Raw genomic sequence first — 21,965 nt, 5'->3', positions numbered from 1 at the left:
AAGTTTAGCTACTCAGTGGTTTTCTTCATATTTTTTTTGTAGCACTTTCCTCAACTAAATTTTAATTATTACTATGCTTATATAAATTTAAAAAATTGTAAGTATATAAATTAAAGAATTACATAAATTCTTTAATCTATATGCCTGCGATGTCCAATTATATAGCCACTATCACAAACGTCTATTTAAATTCAAATTTAAATGAATTTCTGTTAAATATGATTAGGATTCAGTTTCTGCTATTTCAAATGTTCACCAGCCAGATACAACCACCAGCTATGGTATTGGAGCATTCAGACATTCCGTCAATGGAGAACATTATATTAGACAGCAGTGATGAATTATGAACATCTAAATTGTAGGAATTTTGCCTCATCTGTCTTAGAATTATCTAGCACCCAGAAGAGTAAGTACCCAATAACTATTAAATCGATTAATCAATGGCTAGAAAGTAAAAATGACTTACAAATCAGCCTCAAGTAAGTACCTAAAGTGAACTTAAAAACCCATATAAAATTTCCTAGTAGCTCAAAATTCTGACTGCTATGTGGGAGAATTTAAATTAATCTTTTCAAAACATATTTCATATTTTCTAGCTGCCTGCATGTTGCCAACTTCTATATATTCCAGAGTTGGAAGATTTTTTTTTTTTTGATTCATCAACCCTCATTTTCCTGTCCACCACCAAATGGAGAATGAACCAAATAAATACATGAAGTTCTCAAGGACAAGGGTTTAAAAAAATTCATGGTTAAAACTAGTTAGTTTATACCATGCCATTAACTTTTTGTTGTTGTTGTTTTGTTTTTTTGGTACAGGGGATTGAACTCAGGGACTCAACCACTTAGCCACATCCCCAGTCCTATTTTGTATTTTTTTATTTACAGACAGGATCTCACTGAGTTGCTTAGCACTTCACTGTTGCTGAGGCTGGCTTTGAAACTTGGGATTCTCCAGTCTCAGCCTCTGAGCTGCCAGGATTCCAGGCATGTGCCACCACACCCAGCTCATGCCATTAAATATTCTAATAAAAGGCTATGGTGAAATGATCAGGATCTTCAAACTTTTCCTATCTCTTCTCCTTCATAACCTTTGACTTCACTCTCTTTCTTGAGAGAAGGGCTGATGTGAACATTATAGGTCCCCACCTACATGTCCAGGATCTCATGCTGCCCTCCCAAGGCCTCTGCAACTCTGCAAGAATGGTTCTCCTGACCTAAAACACCCTGTGCTACCTTAAGCAACGCTTAAAGATTAGGTCCCTGTGAGCGGCCTTTCTTCTCAGAACTTCACATGACCTCTAGTGTCTCTCACAGCAGTGACCACAAGAATTGCACCATATCAAATGTCTTTGTTCAAGTTCATTATCTTCCATACAGAAGTTTTCCCAGGCAAAAACAAAAACAAAAAAACTAACATGTATAACTTCAATCCCTAGCTCTACCATTTAGTGGCTGAAGCAATCTCTTATCTCAAAGCATCAGAGTTTCTCACCTAGAAAACGGAGATAAAATCCCAACCTCCAAAGCTGTTTTTAAAAGTGTGTGAAGCACTTTACATGTGGAGCCTGGCATCTAGCAAGCACTTAAGAAGAAATGCTATATACTTTTAAAATATTTCTATTATAGTATACTATAGAACATATATCACAGAAAACACATGAAAGATAAATATGGAGCTGGGTATGGTAATGCACACCTGTAATCCCAGTTACTAGGGAGACTGAGCAGAAGGATCTCAAGTTTGAGGCCAGCCTGGGCAACCTGGGGAGATTGTGTCCCAAAATTACACAATAAAAAAACTGAGGATATAGCTCAGATTATAGTGCTTGCTTGAGGTCCTGGGTTCAATTCCCAGTACCACAAGAAAAATAACAAAAGATATGTATGAAGAAAGATATAAAAATGACCAGGGAATGAATGGTCACCAAGCCAGTGAGAACGTGAAATGTGGGACCAGATTTGACAGTAAATTGGCACTTGGAATAGAGATTTGGGAGTGATATATCAAGAACTGCTTAAAATCAAGGTACTGCATGAAATTTTTAAGAAAAAAAATATATAAAGAGATGAGAAGATAGAAACAAAGGAAATATAGAAATACTGATATTTAGGTTATATAATGTTATGATCTTAAAATGACTTAAATACATTTAATAAATGGATTCAAATATTTTTATACATAAAATATGTAAGCCTGTTACCTGAAGTTAGGAGGAGATCTAAGGCCTTCAGTCCAATTGTTGACAGGTTTACACTGGCATTATGAACGGTTAGCATTTTAAGAATCAGTCTGGAGTTAAAAACAAATCAGGTAATAATTAAAAGTTAAATTCTGAGGTTTGCTTATTTAAGTATTATTTTTTTATTTGCATATTTTGGCTAGTCTCATTGTATTTAATTCCTATAGTGAATCTCATGTATTTTGTTTTGTTTTGTTTTTTCTTCCTACAAAGTTGAACCAAGCTTATACAAATTAACAGGAATGTTATTTACTTCAATGTGGAGCATATTTCACAGTACATACATATATTAAATCATCAAGTTGTATACCTTAAATACATACAATTTTTAACTCTCCACTATATCTCAACAAAGTTGGAAGAAAAACAAAAACAATGAAATTTAACAAGGAACTATTATGAGTCTCCTCACTCCTCAGAAAAGTTATAACTACTGCTCATTTTCCTTCCTTTAAAAATTCAAATTCAGTTAACTATTTTCAGCCAACTCCATATCCAAACTATCATGAAGAGCTGCATACATCAACCAGTCCAGATTATTTTTATATGTGATGAAAACCTATCAATTACATTTTTCATACTGATACATCAACATAGAAATATCTAAGAGATGCTAGTATGTATATAAAGAATTCATTTAAATACTTAAATTATTGTTACTGTGTTTGAAAGAGAAATAATATGTTATATTGGAAAGTGAACTCAGTCTCTCAACAGCATTTAATTAGTTCTAATTCATGAGATTTTAATCCCTGCATTATTAATTCCAAAATAAAATCTTTAGTCTATTCCTGCCTGGTGTTATTTGGCTTTTGTCAGGAGGAAACCCAGCTTGTGATATTCAGAGCTCTAACAGAATTCAAGAGACTTGTCACATGATTTCTAATCAGCAAGGTGAGGAACTTAGAGATTCTTTTCTTCAATTTTCAGTCAACCCTCCTCCTATCTCCCCCCACCCAACCTTTCCCTGTTCCACTCCTACTATTATTGAATTCAACACTAGAGAAAACATTTTTCTTTAGTATTTGTAGATCTTTTGTGAGAAAAGGTCTCTGGATATAAAGAAATATGTTTTACAGTAAGTTTTTGATGGGAATCATCTAATAGGCTCCACTGTAAAGAACACTGTATCTATCCTGTTCTGGCTTACTTCTGGCTTAGAGTGGGGACTTAATAAAGGTAAATGAACAAATGAACAAGTAAGTTAGTGAGTAAATAAGTAGTATAACTTAACAGTTGTTCTGTTCTAAAATATGAATAGATCAGTTTCCAACACTCTCAACCTTTGGGAATCTTTCCTTAAAGTTACAATTACTAATTATAGTAATTTTGGATTACTCCTTATTAAATGCCATATAACTGATTCAGAATTTCAGAGATGAGTTTGAAGATGAGAGCATGGATTAATTGTAAACATGCTTTATCCAAAACATACCTTTAATATGGCAGAAACTAAATATCAGCAACAAATATTTATCAAAAATAGAAAAAATACATAAGCACTAAGTACTTACATGGGGTTTTAGTGAGCATAACAAAATATTAAATGCAAGACTGGCTATACTCATATCTTAGTACTTGGATATGAGATATGCTCACCTATGAACAAACATATAGCTCTAATTGGTCTGAATATATTGTTGATCTATTATTTGTGCTGATAAACAATACAAAGTATAAAATTTAGTTTTTCCTAAGTTGTATTTTTCTTAAGCAATACATCTTTGGAAGCAAAATATAGCCACAATTGCCTTCTCTGCAGTAAAGATAAGTGAAATTAAGTATAAAGAAAACTTAAAGTAAATGGCAGAAGATACTTTTTAAATGTTGAGAAACTAAGTTTGTAAAAAAGAATTTTCCTGGAAATAAATTTTCCTCAGAAAATTCTTTCTTAACTAATTGTGGCTTAAGAAAGCAGTCTCATCTAATAAGTGATTATGCTGAAAACTGCAGAAAGGTAGTTGGTAAAATAGTTATCAAGACCTGACTGTACATGTACTAAAGGTAATTTTCTTTTTTTCTTTTGAAAACCATATTTAAACTCACTAAATATGTACATATGAATAAACCTATACTATTTAAAGACAGTAAAGCATAAACATTCAAATTACTACTTATAGAACTAACTTTTCAGTTCCCCTATTTTTTTTTTTTTAAAAAACTGGTAGTCCTGATAGTTCCACTATTAAAAAGTAAAAGACTCTTTTTCTGGTTTGAATTATTAATTACCCATCTAAAATCTACAACTCATACATTATATAATTGTAGATTATATTGTTAAAATAAAGTGACTATTATTATTATTATTATACCACCAATATGATTTCAGATTAAAGCTATCTATAAATGCAAACCAGTGAGTCAAGGAAAAGTGCCTATATTTTGAAGAATTTCACAATAATGGCCTTGGATCCCAAGCAGTATTTTAAGAGAAAGACTGTCATAGGTATAGACACATCTGTCATACTCACTGGTGAACACCAAGGACTTCCCAGTCATTTCCAATATCGTGGGGTCCCATTAAGCTCTGCATTGTTCCTGGACAGACCTCTATTAATTTGCATAGAAGTGACCAACCCACCTGAAAGAAAGATAACAAATATTCACATTTTAAAAAGATGCTAATATAACATTTTTCAAACATGAATCTTCATTCTCAGTGGGATAGGTGATTCTATCATTTTTAAATAATTATTTTAAAACAATACCTTGAAACACTTTCTGAAAAATGAATGCAAGTCATATATTTAGAATACATATTATTCAAAGAGTCATACAAGAAGGGTATAAAAATAAGTATATTATAACAAAATAAACTAAAATAACCTGCAAAGAAGAACTTAAGAGAGCATACCAAAATTAAGTGCAAGAATGGCTATACTCACCTCCTAGTACATTCCTAACATATATCTCCCTGACAGAATCTCTTCCAGGTATTTCCCAACTCACATTGGGAAAACAATGTGAGTTGGAATGGAGAATTTGGGGTAGTTTGAGAGTTTAGTAGCAAAGTATAAGTTATCAGAAATGACAGTTCCTCAACTAATGGGGTTAGACTAACAGAGGCAAGAGAAATGGCTTAGCTTATGATTGAATCTACATTTGGTACAGGAGAAAAAAAATAAGGGACTGTAATAAAAGAAGGAGGCAGAAGTGCTCAAGGTCTGCTTTAAAATTCTCTACAAAGTCTAACTATGAATTGATGTGGTCTGGACATCACAAATGCCCAAGGCTCTTTCACCTTTCCAATGATGCTGGAACTCATTGATACATTGTAAATATGTTTACACTCAGTCCATTTACACATGACAATTTGAATAAAGTGCTTTTTACCCCTGGGAGGAAAAAAATGAGATATTAATTCCAAACAAGAGATTAAATTTAGCCAGGCAAGTGGTGCACACCTGTAATCCCAGGGGCTCAGGAAGCTGAGAAAGTTGGATCACAAGTTCAAAGCCAGTCTCAGCAATTTAGCAAGGCCCTAAGCAACTCAGTAAGGTTCTATCTCTAAATAAAATATTTAAAATGGCTGGGATATGGCTGACAGGTTAAGCACCCTTCGGTTTGATCCCCAATACCCCCCCCCAAAAAAAAATTTAACCCATACTTCCTTCTGTATATTACTATGTAAACAAAACTATCTTCAATTCTTTCCATTGTATTAGAAAACTGTACTTCATGTGGTCAAAAAAGAAACAAAATGTATATAAATGTTGCATCTAAGACTAACAAAAAAGTATCTAAGTATGATGTATTATAAAGACCAATAAAATGAATACTAAAAGTACCTTCTATGAGCTAGGATTGTTCAAAGAAAGACATAACGTGGAGGATGCAGAACTTAATCCAGATTTTAAAAAACCCTTCTAAAACTGATGAGACATGGGGGCAGGTAGCTAAGTGGTAAGAAGACTGCTCCGGGGGAGGATAGTGTCACTGGATAAGACTGGATGTACAACTGGAGTTGAATGATCCAAAGAGTTGAATGACAAAGTGAGAAATGTGTAGGAATAGCAGCACATGTTTCTTACTTGTTTATAGCAGTAAACACAGAGATAAAAATTCTGTCTATCTCTTTACAAGATTATCTCTATAATCTTATTTATAAAATCTCTTCACAATATTTTTTTCAGATTAAGCCACAAACTGCTTTACTTTGCCACTACATCCTTTTATATAATTTCAAATTGCTTTAAAAGGTAATGATTTCTAACAGGTATTTTTACCTATGTTTAAATAGGACATCCTCCTCCACCTAAGCTGAACAGACATTGATAATCTAGCTATCATAGAAACTGGTTATTTTGAGCTTTCGTAAAATACATTGAGACTCTTCTCCTCAAAAAAAAAAAAAAAATTAAATAACATTCTGAAGAGCTTCTAATGGGGGAAAAAATCACATAGGGATGCTAAACTCATGTCTGTACCTGCATGGCTGACTCAAGGAGAAAACCTGTTTTGTTTGGATTGGTAAAGCTGCAGCATCAACTGCAGGAAGAGTCAGGCAACTGAACTTGCAATCACCGAGTGGAGCTTCTTTGATTAAGCAGAACCTCCAGCAGCAAAGCAGAGATAACAACTGATTCATTAATCTAGTCAATTAAGAGCTTTTCTTTCAAAGAGAGAAGATTTCCATCCTGCACCATTTACAATATAATTAAATTAGTAGCTTTGCTTTATTATAATCATTCTATAAACTCAAGCATCTAATTCTGCAAATCGGGAAAGAGTTGAGGGGTTAAAGAAAATTTTAGTCACTTTCATTTATTTTGCTCTGCTTCTTCAAAGGGTGAAACTTTGTAGATAAAGGAAAGTAAAACTGAGAAGCAGAGAGAAAATGAATAGCAGATAGAAAAAAGTACATGGCAGCTGGTCTAACTACCAATTCTCTAAAGATTGTCATTTACTAAGAATCATTAATAAAATATAATAAGACCTTGAGAATAAACATTCAGAGTCTGGAATATCATAGTTAATGACTTCTGGAAACAAACCGTTCCAAAGAGTAATTTATTTAACTCCTTCTATTGTTAAGAGTTTTAATTTGACCTTTCCAGCTATTTTGAAATATAAAGCAGTAAAGGATCACTACACTAATTACACCAATATGGTGAGGAAATTTAGAGGAAACAAACTACTTTCAAGGAGAGTATTAAAATATCAGCAGAGACCCCAGTGTATACCTTTAAGAAGACCAACAATAATTAAATGATAATTGATGACATTGTAGATAGTGAGACCACATTGTACCAAACATTGTATTTTTTACATGTTTACACAAAAGGATTGTGAATTCAGTGGCTAGTGGACTGTTTGATGTAGATTTTGAAGGAGTGAAAAGATTTGAATCCTGACTCTGTCACAAGCTCCCTGATCTTCAGAGGCTACCTGGTCTTACTGAGCCACCACAAGTGTAAAATACCCAGTAAGATGTCTGAGAGGGCAGTGAAAATCAAATGATGTCATCATATGCACAATGCTCTTTGCAGATGTATATATGTATGACACTGAAATTCATTCATTATTCTATCCCATTAAATTATCAAATCAAAAAACTGTTGCTTATTTTCCAATCTACACGGCCTCTGTTCCTTTCTTGGCAAGGATTTTAAGTAACGTTCATAACTATTCCAGACAAGTGTACCTAGATGTGGACACTTTCTAAAATTAGGAATTAGGGGAGGCTGGGGATGTTGCTGATGGTAGAAGGTACGCTTAGCATTTGGGAGGCCCTGGGGTTAATAGCCAGCATCCCCCTGACAAAAAAAGAAAATAGAATTAGGTAGTGAGTATGTTTCAGGTTCCCTTGGGTTCTCAAGTCTGCCACTGTCTCCTCTGGACTCTACAGAACGAAGCCTACCCAGGAGTTGGTGTGGTACCAAGCAAGGGTGAGTCTACCAAGCACAGAGCCTGGGAATGGAGGCAGCCAGAATCAGACATTTTGAACACAAAGCAGAGACTAGTAAGAAGGATGATGTGGGTGGAGACCAGCAAGCACAATAGGCCAGTGCCTAAGAAGTGACTCACATTCCATGGACAAAATTCAGACTTAAAGTGCTAAAAAGAACAATATCACATCATGCCTCCAACTTTTATCAGTTTTGTTTGAAAAATCAATAGATGGGAAATATTTTATTGAAGAAAAATGAAAATATTTATTCCATATATAAATGTCTTTATATAAAAAGAAGCTAGATACGTCGTTCACCCAGACTAGATATGGCTAGGTAAAGAACATAAAAACAAAGAGACAAACATCAATATAGAGATTGATAGAATTCTTACTTTGGTTTAGCCTCTCAAATGAATAGTAAAAAAAAAAAAAAAAAATTGGTTTTTCTAACTGCACCTCCATAAAGTTTAAAGGCCACTTCTCTTGTCCTGCATGACTTAGTATGCAGATGACAAAACTGATTTCAGTTCCCCAAGTCTCAAAATGCTCTAGATGAAGTTATCACCTTGGGTATTTTTGTCTTAACTCTAAATCATTCTTAATTATCATTTTAGGGCTGGTTTTTAAATATATTCAAGGTATTTAGCATATTTCTGGATGTCCTATACTACAGATTCTAAAAGTCGTGCTTTTGCCTTCATTTTACATAACAGCATTTGCAAAGCATGTATTTAAACAAATAGAACCATAAAACATCATTTTTTATACACTATAAGGTATATGACAACTAGAGGCTAGAAATCTGTCTTTAAGTTAAAAAACAAAACGAGCTGAAATTTATGAGTGTTTGCCAGTTACTTAATTGTACGGTATTACTGTTAATTATTTCTCTTTCCCAAACTATGCACAGTGGTGCCATATCTAGGACGTGCTTCACATTGGGAAGATTCTTAGAATACTTTGATCCAAACACTAAGGAACTCATCTTGCCAATAAAAGAACTAATCCTCAACCTAGTTTTATTCTCCTCCCACTACCATCCATATTCTGTCAGTCGGTTTTTACAAAGTCACCTCTGAAAGTCAGGGAACCTGTAGTGGGCCCTTCCTTATACTCTGTTAAATCGGCTAATGATTTGCCCATGTTTCCATCCTAAAAATCACCATCAGCGGTTTATCATGCCAAAGAGCTCCGGATGTATAACACTGACAGAAAAACGTGTCTTCCCAACAGAAGCGGGATGAGCAAAGTGAAAATTCCTTTTTACCTGCTGCACGCTGGCAACTCTCATATAGGAGTCCAGGACGATCAACAGAGGCACGTGGAAATTTTTGCCTTCAAACAACTTGGAGGCTGGAAAAGAAGGGGGTGGGGGGTGGGGAGGCAAAGTCAGGATCCACACCATCCCTTTAAATTTTTACAAGGGGAAAAAAAGCAAAACAGATGAGCTCAAGATCTTCCTAGATTTCTCAGGTCCTTTTTGCCTTAAGGAAAGGAGCAGGGAGTTTGGGGATTCTGAAGAGTTCGGGTTTGGGCAAGCTCCAAAGGGCAGGGGAGAAAGTTTGCAAAAGTGAGAAGGAGGGGAGAATAAAGGAGCAGTTGCCTTGCAAATGATTACCATGGTCCGAGTAGGTGAACACCAGCATGTCTTCCAGGATTTGGACCAGCGTTTCTATCTGTTTGCCTTCTTGAACATTATTCAGCCTGACTATCAACTTCTTCAGAGTTTCCTCGTCCTCCTCGCAGCCCTGACAGCTGCAACTAGCCATAGTGGCTCCTGCTGCAAACCCGCCACCCCTCCCGGCACGAATGCCCACTGATGCGGGTAGGGGCCACTGCTCCCGGGCCAGAGCCGCTCACCGCCGGCGGCCAGCGCTACCCGCGGGCCCCGTCGGCACCCGACCTGCCTGTTTATGAGGAAGGCGGCGGCTCCCCGCCCTGCGCTGCCCTCCCTCTCCCTAAACCCTCCTCCCCGGCTTTCTCCTCCCCCACCCAGGCCCCAAAACCAGCTGAGTGGCCTGCCCCAGGCTTGGCCGCGGCGACGCGCCGCGCATAACCGTGGCGGCGACCTTAGGCGCGGACAGAGTGCGGGCCAGCGGGGCGGACGGTGACCGTGACCGTGTCCCACCCACCGCCCTCGCCCCACGCCCGCCGGGACCGACCCGGGCGTGCGCCGCCTCTTCAGACCGGATCCCACTCGCTGCGGCGGCGCCGCCCGGAGTAGAGCTGGAAGAAACTGACTGAGCGGACTCCGCCAAGTCCCAGGCCTAGAGCCCGGCCGCGGCGGGAAGGAAGCGCACAGCCTGCCCCGAGCCCACCCGCAGCGACCCGCCAGCCCGGCCTCTGCAGCCCTTCCTAAGGACTAGGAACTAGGAAGAGGAAAAAAAAAATGAAAGTCGCCTATCTCCAGATCTAAGAATAGAAATCAGGGCGTTGGGAAAAGAGGACACCACCCAGTGGGCCCCTTTTAGGAAAACATTCTCTGCCGCTCTAGGGAGATGAGTAATTTCCCCCAAAGGATGGAGAGTTTAGCAATCGAAATTTTCCCAGTTACATTCTTCTCTGTGATTGTTGTGGCTTTTGTAGGGAAGAAGTAAAATTCGTTTTTGTTTTCGAAAGCTGTGGTTGCCAAAATGTCACTCGATTGACCTTTGAAAATTTGCGTTTGCACTAGGCAGGATGCTTAGAGTTGGAGCACACCAAAAAGTAGTCCGTTCTCAGCGCCATTAGAATCAAGAGAAAGACAGGGTGGAAAAAGCAATACTGATCTGGTAATGAGAATTGCTTATGAGTAAGGATGTCAAGATCTCTAAAGTTAAAGCGGGGCCTGGGGTACACAGCTTAATGGTGGATGGTTTGTCTGGTGTGCCAGAGAACACACACACACACACACACACACACACACACAGAGGCTCACAGTGATGTATTTTTCAGGAAGAGAAACAATCAGAAAGAACACTGCAAACAAAGCTTAAGCAAAGATATCTATTTCCTTCAGTTTATCTATCCTCAAGGTCATTTAAAAAGAAGAGGATTAGACTGGAAGTAAGCACTTCCAAACTTTTGATTCCCTTCCCCATATCTGTTAATCTCACCTCATGCTCATGACCATGCTGAAATTAATAAATCTTTCCTAAATATCTTTCTTTTATTAAGGAGGAAACAGAGCTGCAGTTGATATGCAAATAACTTTTCTAGAGTCACACAGGTGGGATTTTGAGAACCAGGGTCTAACCAGAGAGATCACTTTACTCCAGGCTGAAGTTTCTTCACACTCCACCAGTTTAACCAGAATGAGCTATATATTACAAATTCAGGTATCAAATTCAAACTCAGGTAGCAAAATCAAACTCAACCTAGATATTATGAAAAATGCTTGTTGCAAAGAGTTTTTACCTTTTACAGTAACATTTATATACCTATATTTGAAATGACAGAATAGTTAAAATTTGCTTTTAAGTAATCTAGTGGTAGAAAAAGTGACAAAATGGGTAGAAGCATAACAAAGTAATAATTTTTGAGTTGATACTTGTTTAAGTTATGCAAGCAATGAGTTCATGTAGTCTATTATACTGTTTGTATATAACTTTCCATAATGAAAAAAAAAACTCAACTTTATTACCTTTATCAGACTTATATATCATGTTCTAAGTGGTTTCTGAACTTGTTTCAACTGCTGACTACTAAATCTATATTTCAAACATTCCTAGAATTTCTGCCTTTTATGCCTTCCTTCCTATTATGCCTTGGTTTCTCCCTTCCCAGTCTACTGGTTTACTACTTTGAAAGAAATTGAAACCTAACTCTCTTCCAAAATAAAATAACCCTAAGTAAAAAGGTGCCTCCTATTTTCTTCAATCCGTTCATCCCTCTATTGCCTATTTATTATCTACTCACCTTGGCCAGACTGTGAGAAGGCAATGCCGGGATATGATTTCACTGCTGGGAACATCCTTCCATGAACTCCTGCAGTGGTAGGGCAAAGTAATCCTCTGAGCTTTCAAAATGTTTAATTAATTGATTAAAATCCCAAGGCTTATCAACTCTTCAGGTGGTTAAGAATGACAATGAAAGCTACAGGTAGGAATTCAAGATTAAGGCAGTGTTCAGTGGAGAATAAAATAGTAATGAAACATTTGGCTAAGTTCCTGGAAAGAAAAAAATAAAACTGATATTACTAATTACAGAAAACACCAAATCAAACTGCAGAAGATTAAAAAATTAAATTAAAATAAACTTAAGGAAAAAAAATATAGATTACTAGTTATTTAATCTTGGTATAAGAAAACAAGAATAAGGAAAGAAACTATAGTGGCTCCCTAAGTTTTTGCAGTCAAAAATAAATAAATAAATAGACAGATAGATAGATAAAATGACAAAAAGGGGACAAGGGGAATCACAGAGTACATATGACAATTAGTCTTATTTATTTATTTATTTATTTTGGGTACCAGATATTGAACCACTGAGCCACATGTCCAGCCTCATTTTGTATTTTGGTCTTACTGAGTTGCTTAGCACTTCATCTTGCTGAGGCTGGCTTTGAACCCCTGATCTTACTGTCCCAGCCTCCCAAGCAGCTGGGATTACCAACATGCGCCACTTCGCCCTGCCAGCCAATTAGTCTTTATATAACAGTTCTTACAAATCACTCCTCAGAAATGCTAAGAAAGGGGCTGGGGATGTGGTTCAAGCAGTAGCGCGCTCGCCTGGCGTGCGTGCGGCCCGGGTTCGATCCTCAGCACCACATACCAACAAAGATGTTGTGTCCGCCGATAACTGAAAAATAAATATTGAAATTCTCTCTCTCTCCCTCTCTCACTCTCTCTTTAAGAAAAAAAAAGAAATGCTAAGAAAAAATAAATGAACAGGAAATTCACTGAGTAAACAGTAAATAAAAGATAAATATGTTCATCTTTACCTAGAAATTATGCTCATAAGCATCAGTGAGACAGTTACAAAGTATAATTGAGTGTGTTTGTATTTGCAATGACAACAAAAAGGGGGGGGGACTTGGGAATAACTCAAACAAACAAACAAAAAAGTGACCTTCCTTCCAGGCAGACACAGCCCCATGCCAGGGTATACCAATTAGGCTTTGACTTTCAGACTCCACCCATCCATTCATCCTGGTGCCCTTATACAGGACACAACTTGCACAAAATAAGAAGGATTGTCTTATTGTGAAACTATAGAAATTAATCAGTACATTATTGACACAGCTACTCAAAATGACTAATGAAAGAATATTGAAATCTGAAAACACACCCTTAAACATACAGAAGTGTTGCACTTTGCATCAATGAGAAGAAAAAGAACAATTGAATAAATGAATCTGAGACCACTGATTGTGGAAAAAGCATCAACTCATATTCTATGTTATGTCATATTCAAAAATAAGTTCCACATAGATTGAACATTTCTTTATGAAAAATGAAACTCTCTTTCTTTCTGACCTCAATGTAGGGAAACACAAGACAAAAATTATAGTTCATAAAAAAGAAGCTTAAATTCAGAGACATTAAAAGTTGCAACTAAGTATACCAAAGAGTCCATCAACAAGGTTAAAAGATGAACACATACTGGAAGACATTTTTGCAATACACATAAGAAATGAAAAATTAATAGGGGAATATATAAAAAGAACTATCACAAATCATAAAGTAAAAAAGCATGAGTTTTCATATGAGCAAAAGAAATAAAAGGTAATTTACAGAAGAGGAAATATCTATTGTCTAAGAAACCTATCAAAAGATGCTCTACTTCTCTTGTAATCCAGGAAATATAAATTAAAGCAAAATGAGATATTATTCCACACCCTTCAAATCAACCTCACAGTTAAAGTTTGATGATATCAATTATTGGCTGGGATGTAAAGTAACTATACTCCTACTTTTACAGTACCAATGGGAGTGTGAGTCAGAAAAATCATTTTGGCAATATCTAGTAAGTTTGGAGATATAGCTATTCCATGATTTGATACTTTCACTCTAAGGATATTCTTAGAGAAACTCTCAAAATCTGCATAAAATATTTGTAAAAGAACATTCAGTGCAGCATTTTTTTCTCACAATGAAAATGCAAAATGTCCTCCAATACTGAAGTTGCATATATTCATAAAAAGGACTTATATTATCTGTGAAAGTTATTGAACTGGAGCTCTATGTGCCAACACAACTAAATAACAACAACAAAAAAAATGGGCTTTAAAAAATTTATAGTAAGATACATATAGCATAATATTAATACTCTAATACTATAAGATAGTCAAGGTATACACTTTAGGAAAACATATGTATGCAGTAAAATATAAAAATTATACATGGGAATAATATCTACCAAATCCTAGCTAGTAGTTATCTCTGGTGACAGGAAAGTAGAAATGGATCTAGGAAGAATGTATTGGAAGCTCCAATTGTTTTTGTAACATTTCCCCTAAAGTTTGTTTTTGGTTATTCATTATATTAATATCCATATTATTTTTCTAACTTAGTTCATATTATAAATTATCAAATGTATGTTCAACTTCATTAGTGCTTAAAATAACAAATAAAACAATAAATTAGCTCTTGAAAAGTGCTTACCAAATTAGCAAAGAAGTCTTTTCAACTGATGTGGAATTTTGTTAGGAGGAAATGATAAATTATTCATAATTTATAAAAAAGCAGGTCATAAGATTCCAGAATTTTGATCCAAAACAATAAAAAATGTACACACAAAAAACTACTAAAATTATATAAGACATCCAATGTAAGAGGTTCTTGTTCAGTGATAGAATTAGAAGTAATTTTCATGGTATTTATACTTTTCTGTGTTACGTTTTTCATAGAGCATTGTATAATATTATAGTAAAAAAAGAAAAAGGGTAGGGCTGAGCATATAGTTCAGTGATAGAGCACCTGTCTAACATGTCCCTGAGTTGGACTCCCATCACCAGAAAAAAAAACAATGTAAAGAAAATTATATAAACTTTAATATTAGAAAATATATTTTGAAAATATGGTATTAACATTAATATACACTAAAAACACCCAAAAAAGTGTTATAATAGCATAAAAAAAAACAGAAAAATTCAAACTGAATACCCATGGACCCACTGGACATAGGCTATAGTTCGAAGTCTACATCTTCCCCTAACAATGACCCAGGTATTAGGGCCCGAATCTCAAAAATTCACTGATGATTGAAAATTCCATGAAGACATCTTGGGTTTCATCCTAAACTCACTGTCCAAAACAGACCTTGGCACAGAGTAGCCATTTCAAAAACCATTAACATGGATGGATGATTGAATAAATGAAAATGGAAGATTAGAGGAATAAAATGATCTCCCCAAAGTCATCATCAAGAGGAAGAAAAGGACTAGAGGACAGCAGATTCTCAGACTTCCAGTCTTTCTCCATTATTGTGTCTTTGTTAGGTGAGTTTCATTAAACCAGAATGAAGCTATCTAATCACAAACCCTGTACTTACCTTTTATTATCAGCACCTCATATATGCTGAAAGCAACTTTTTTCTAGTTTCTGAACCAGAGATGAAAATGATAACTGTACTTGAGGTTTGATATTCTCCCCATATCATCTGAAATAATCTCTCATTAAAGTCAAATATGAGTCACTCTGAGATTAGAACAGCAGAGTATCTGCAGTCTTCATGCTTGGTTTCCTTGGAAAAGAAGGCTCCCATAATTATGTGTCAATATTATGTTCTAGTTTAAAAATTCTAAAGTGGATGTAAAGTTTAAGAATATCAGAAACAGTGCTGACATAAAGTATCAGACAGTGCTGAAATAAATCCCCATTTCGCCCAAAATAAGCTTTTGCTTTGGTGTTGCTGGACATATTATAGGTGATCAAGTGATATTTCTTGGATTAAATAAAACAAAATTATTAGTCATGGTTTTTAATCTTTACCAGTAAAACATAAGTACAAGATTAATAAAATGATGAAATTTTTATTATATTCCTTTATAGGAAAAAAAGGAACATTATAAGAAACATTGTATAGTAAAAAAAAAAAAAAAAAAAAAAGGGAAGGGCTGAGTATATATTTCAGTGGTAGAGCACTTGTCTAACATGTCCCTGAGTTGGATCCCCATCCCCAGAAAAAATAATAATAATAAAGAAAATTATATAAACTTTAATATTAGAAAAGATGTGACAGAAGGAACAAAGGGGACCCAAGAATGAAGTGGCAAAACAGGGAAAGGAGGCTTAGGAGGTCTAGCAAAGGGGTGGGAAGAGAAAAAGGAGAGAATGAAGGCAAGTACTTGAAAGGGAAGTGTTTACTGGAAACTTCAAGAGCAGGAAGGACTGTAAAGTGCTTTTGAGATTGGGTAACAGAGATGACCTCGCTGAGAACAATTCTGCGCAGTGGTGAATTCTGAAGTCCAACTGTAGCACACTCAGGGAGCTGTGAATGAGATGGATGATGTTTTACAAGAGGATTCAGGTAGTTTTTGTATATTGAAGAGGTGTTGTTTCTCACATGTTGAGTAACTTTGAGAACAATCTTTCTGAATCTTCTTATTATTACTTCCAAATGTATCATCACCTTTTTCCCCAGTATTTATTTTTTTCCTCCGGAGTATGAGCAATGATTCTGCTAAAAAGCAACGTAAGTTGCTATTGACAGTGGGAAAAATGTATTTACTTTACTTCATAACAGAAAAAGAAACATTAAACCTACAGAAAAAAAAATAGAAAGAAATTGTTGATATGGTCCCCACCATCCTAGGCATGTTATTATTGGCAGCGAGACTATGGGAATTACAGAGGGCAGCTCCAGATCTCCATAGGAACTTGAGAAATTTGAAGAACAAAATAAATTTAAAAAGCAGATAAGACAAAAAAAAAATACATTGAAATCACTTAAAAGAGAGACAACTGTACCAAGCCTGACAACACTATACTTAATGATTAAATACATTGATAGATCTAAAAGAACAAATGTATTTATCTGAAGGGTTTTGAAACATGAAATGGAAAAGATAGCAATAGGCAAACTTAAGAAATGCTCATCTAGTAATTCATTCATTAATGTGAATTTTGGTAGGAAAAAAATCAGAGCATGTCTTGGCCACTGGATTCTGAATAATCCAGCAAAACTATCCTATTACCAAAATGAATGAATGAATGAATGTTTTAATTATTTATTAAAACTCTGTTATGTGCAAGGCACTGGAGATAAGAAAAGTTAACAGAGTTTATAATCTACGAATGTTAAAGGGCAGAGTAATGAGTGTTGCAATGGAATAAGTACAGGTTACTATAAGAATGCATGAAAGGGCTGGGGATGTGGCTCAAGCGGTAGCGCGCTCGCCTGGCGTACGTGTGGCCCAGGTTTGAACCTCAGCACCACATACAAACAAAGATGTTGTGTCCGCCGAAAACTGAAAAATAAATATTAAAAAATTCTCTATCTCTCTCTTAAAAAAAAAAGAATTCATGAAAGGGGGATCTTTTTAAATAGGAAAGTAAAATGTTCCTATGTTCCTAGCACAGGTCTGAAGATGAAAGAGAGAAGGATGGAAACTCAACATTTAGTATGGCTAGAACCAGAAATGCAAACCAGAAAGTTATTTCAAGTTGGATTCTCCAGGAAACAGATTTTAAGATAGAGATTAGCATGCAGGAGGTTTTTTAGTCACATATATTTTAGGTTGTTTAGTTATGTGCTCTTTATCAGGTAGTATGGAAGAAAAGAAAATGAAACATGTTTGAGCAGATTGAAAAGCTGGCTGTGATACAGTCTCACGGGAGCCTCTGTCAACCCCTGCCAGGAAGCTGAGATGGCGTTTTGGAGCTGTCCTAAGTTGAATGAGCCTTAGACCAGTTCTTTATAACTCCACATGAATGTCATCAAATACAGACAATTCTGAAAAGGGATGACAGCTGAAGGGTGACTGCCAACAGCAGCTGGCATAACATTCTCTGATCAGAAATGTAGATCTGTCAGCTGAAGTCCAGCATGATTGGAAAAGGGGCAGGAGATAAAGTCAGGAGGGTGAGCTGTGGCACATCAGGAAGGACATTCTAAGTCACATTAGGCATCATGTGGGGTTTTCTTGAAGAACAACAGATTGACTACTGCAGAGTTGCCTAAGGTAGTGATGTGAGAAGATTTGATCCCTGTCCCTGTGACAAGGGTAATTCATGTAAGGTGGGGGAAGAGACTGAAAGGACAAAATTAGATGAAAAGAAGGTGAGTCTGATGGCTATTAAAGGAGAGAGAGGCTAGAGTCTGAATGGTGCCATGGTGATATGATTGGAAAATTGTTGATGGCCCTGATTGACTGAACTTAGATACTGACTTGAGGAGAGGGTACAAAAGAGGGCTGAAAACTTATAACCAGGTGATGGTGGCACCATTCACCAAGCCAAGGACCCCCAGAGGTGGAGAAAGGCTGGGGGAAGCAAAGAGAGACAAGGAAGAATTCCAGTTTTGTTATTGTGGATGCTGTGTGTCTGTAGCACATCCAAGTGACAGCGAAGGAAAGGAAGTCTTTTTGGAGTTGACAATTAGGGAAAAGAAAACTTTGAATTTGTTATGAAGGCAAGAAAATGATAGGTAGCTTGTGATTTCTAATCATTTGACTAATTATTTTCCTGATTTCATGCTCACCAAGCAGCTAGCACCTACAAGTTGACTTTATTGTAATTTTCATAATAAATTTTAATTCTTATTATTACATAGCCAGCTCTTCATACTCATGTGCACCCATGGACTATAACAACCGTGGATCAGAAATATTCAGAAAAAAATGTATTTGTGTTGAATATGCCATACAGACTTAGTTTTCTTGTCATTCCCTAAACAATATAGTATAATAACTATTTTGTTGTATTTATATTGTAGTAGGTATTATCCGTAATGTAAAGATGATTTCAAGTGTGCAGGAGGATGTGCAGAGGTTATATGCAAATACCTCTCCATTGTGTTGAAGAATCTTAGGCATCCACAGATTTTGGTATCCGCAGAGGGTCCTATAACCAATTCTCTACATAGACCCAGAGATAATTGTATTTGTTTTTATTACAGGAGAGAAATGAACCATACAGGATAATATGTGTATTCTAATCTAAGTAGCAGTTGTGTTTCTTATTGTAAATCAGTACATTATTAGTTATGGGACACTCAAAATCAGAGCCAAACTAGAGTAAAAAGAACTGGAAACATCACAACAATATACAGGTAACCTGTTTGGTTACTTCCAAAAGAAATGGACAAGAGAAGGAGAATTTTGGAAAAATAAAATAGGATAAAACTTCTGATGTATTGATAAGTCAAGAATCACCTTCTCTACGTACCAATTCTTTTCTTCATTTCTCACTGAGTAAATATTCACTGTCTGCCCACCACCTAGAAGGAAGACAGTGAAAAACAAATAGGACCAGCCTCTGTCCTTGCAGATCCTGATGACAACTGCCAACATGCAGAGATTAAAGAGGCAACAGAATGGAACAGAATAGAAAAGATACTCCGCTATGCCAGTTTCTCGCTGACAATTTTTTCTGTGACTCAATCCAATTGTTGAGCAATTGACAGGTTAACAAAAAAATTGCACTTTTTCCATATGAAATAATATTATAATGGCAAAGAATCTTTTAAAAGTGAAATTGTGTTGCTTAAAAAAAGAAGTAAAAATATCTTTCAGCTGGATAATGCATCACAGAATTATGGTCTTTATTTTTCTGAGAAGAAGATAAACAGAAAAGAATGACAAAGGATATATTTACTCAATAGGGCAGTACAAATATTGTAAGTGAAATATAAATCCCCATTAAAAAATTAAATAATGAATTAATAGAAACATCGAGTACATTGAAATACTAAAGCACCTTTAAAAATAGTGTAGTAAGGGGCTGGGGATGTGGCTCAAGCGGTAGCACGCTCGCCTCGCATGCGTGCGGCCCGGGTTCGATCCTCAGCACCACATACCAACAAAGATGTTGTGTCTGCCGAGAACTAAAAAAAAATAAATATTAAAAATTCTCTCTCTCTCTCTCCTCTCTCACTCTCTCTTTAAAAAAAAAATAGTGTAGTAAGGTCTCTAGATGCAAGGCTAAAAAGAATACTAAAAAAAAGCAAGTCAAAGAGGATCATTACAATACAAAAATACTTCACTATATATCTGTAGTAAAGCTCTGGCAAAAATAAGAGAAATAAAGATGAGAGAAGCAAGAGAAATTTTGCTGAGTATGAAAGCTAACCATTTTTTATTATTATTATGCATTCTACACACACACACACACATACACACACCCACACACACACACCCCCACACACAAATTCTATCTATAAACAATCCCAAAGGGAGGTAAAAATTTCTTCAAAGGCTGAGATCAGACAGCAAGGATTAGATGTCTGTGTGGGAGATATGGGGAGATAAGCAATTGGAATTGAAGGGAAACAAAATTTATCAAGCACATATGAACTCTAATTTATGCAAGACAATTTAAATAAATATAGGCTTGCACTGCATAATAACATTTTGGTCAGTGTTAGAACACATATACAATAGGTGGTCTGATAAGATTATAATGGAGCATGAAAATTCCTAGTATGTTTTTCAACTGGGCATGTTGATGAACACCTATAATCCCAGTGACTCAGGAGGCAGAGGCAGGAGGGTCAAAAATTCATGGCCAGCTTGGGGAATTTAGTGAGACCCTGTCTCAAAATAAAAATAACAAGGGCTGGTGGTGTAGCTTAGTGTTAGAGAGCCCTTAGTTCAATCCCCATTCCAGAGAAAATAACAATAATAAAATGACACGTTTTTCATATATGTTTAGTGATATTGGTAAATGAACCTACTGTGCTGCCAGTTGTATTAAAGCATAACACATACAATTGTGTACACTACATAATACTTGATAGTAATAACTATGATACTCTTTATGTATTTATAATACTTATTATTATGTTAGAGTGTACCCCTTCTATTTACTTTATTTTTAGGTTAACTGTAAAACAGTCTCAAGCAGGTCCTTCAGGAGATATTCACCAAACGTCACTGCTATAGGAGACTTCAGTTTCAAGTGTGTTATGGCCCTGGAAGACCTTCCAATGGAACAGGATGTACAGGTGGAAGATGGTTACACTGACAATCCTAATCACGGGTAGGCCTGAGCTAGTGTGTAGGTTTTGTATTTTTAGCTTTTCTTTCTTTCTTTTTTGAGCATCATAATTATACATAGTAATTGGGCTCATTTTGACAAAATCATACATACAAGGAATTTCATTTCAAACCTCATCCCCACTTTTTCTTCCCTCCTCCTTTCTACTAGTCTCCCTCCTCTATTCTATTGAATTTCCTTTCTTCTACATATATGTAAGAGTGAAATTCCCTTTCATATATATACATATATAAATAAATAATGTTATATATATTTATATAAATAAATATTTTAAAATATTGTATATATACCAAAGGGAATTTTTATATATATGCATACATATATTATTTATACATATATGTGATTATTCTGTTAGATTTATTTCATATTTCTTTCCCTTTCCCTTTCTTCCTCCCTCCTTCTCACTCTTCTACTCTACTGATCTTTATGATCTTTATTGGCTGTCTTTATGACAGCCAATCCCCTCCCCCACTGCTAACTTTTGCTTGTTTTGCTTTGGCTTCCACATATGAGAGAAAACATTTGATCCTAGATTTTTCTGAGTCTGGCTTATTTCGCTTAGCATGGTTTTCTCCATTTTCATTAATTTACTGGAAAATGTCATAATTTTATTCTTATTTTTGACAGAGTAAAATCCCACTGTGTACATTTTTTAAGCCCATTCATTTATGATAGGTATCTGGGTTGATTC

At 35.8% G+C, this 21,965-nt stretch overlaps 1 protein-coding gene across 5 annotated transcripts in view; it reads right to left on the bottom strand.

Annotated features, from left to right (window-relative positions):
• The window catches only part of LRRK2 (leucine rich repeat kinase 2), a 136,462-nt gene extending 125,894 nt beyond the window's left edge, over window positions 1-10,568 (bottom strand). For 4 of the 5 annotated variants that reach the window (XR_014024010.1, XR_014024012.1, XR_014024013.1 and 1 more), the window contains exons 1-4: window positions 9,754-10,568; window positions 9,403-9,488; window positions 4,714-4,823; window positions 2,204-2,292 (exon numbers count right to left, since the gene is read on the bottom strand). Coding sequence is in view for 1 of the 5 variants with exons in the window: in XM_081309432.1 (XP_081165558.1) it covers window positions 2,204-2,292; window positions 4,714-4,823; window positions 9,403-9,488; window positions 9,754-9,904 (436 nt within the window). In the remaining 4 variants the exon portion in view is untranslated. The remainder of the gene's footprint in view (window positions 1-2,203; window positions 2,293-4,713; window positions 4,824-9,402; window positions 9,489-9,753) is intronic. The other variant, XR_014024011.1, reaches the window with a different exon arrangement.
• Between the last annotated feature and the right edge of the window lie 11,397 nt (window positions 10,569-21,965).

This window comes from Spermophilus citellus (genome assembly GCF_964194105.1).
Source record: "Spermophilus citellus genome assembly, chromosome: 10".
Lineage (NCBI taxonomy): Eukaryota > Metazoa > Chordata > Mammalia > Rodentia > Sciuridae > Spermophilus > Spermophilus citellus.
The sequence above is the reverse complement of the archived record's forward strand: the minus strand, read 5'-3'. Positions and strand labels throughout refer to the sequence as shown.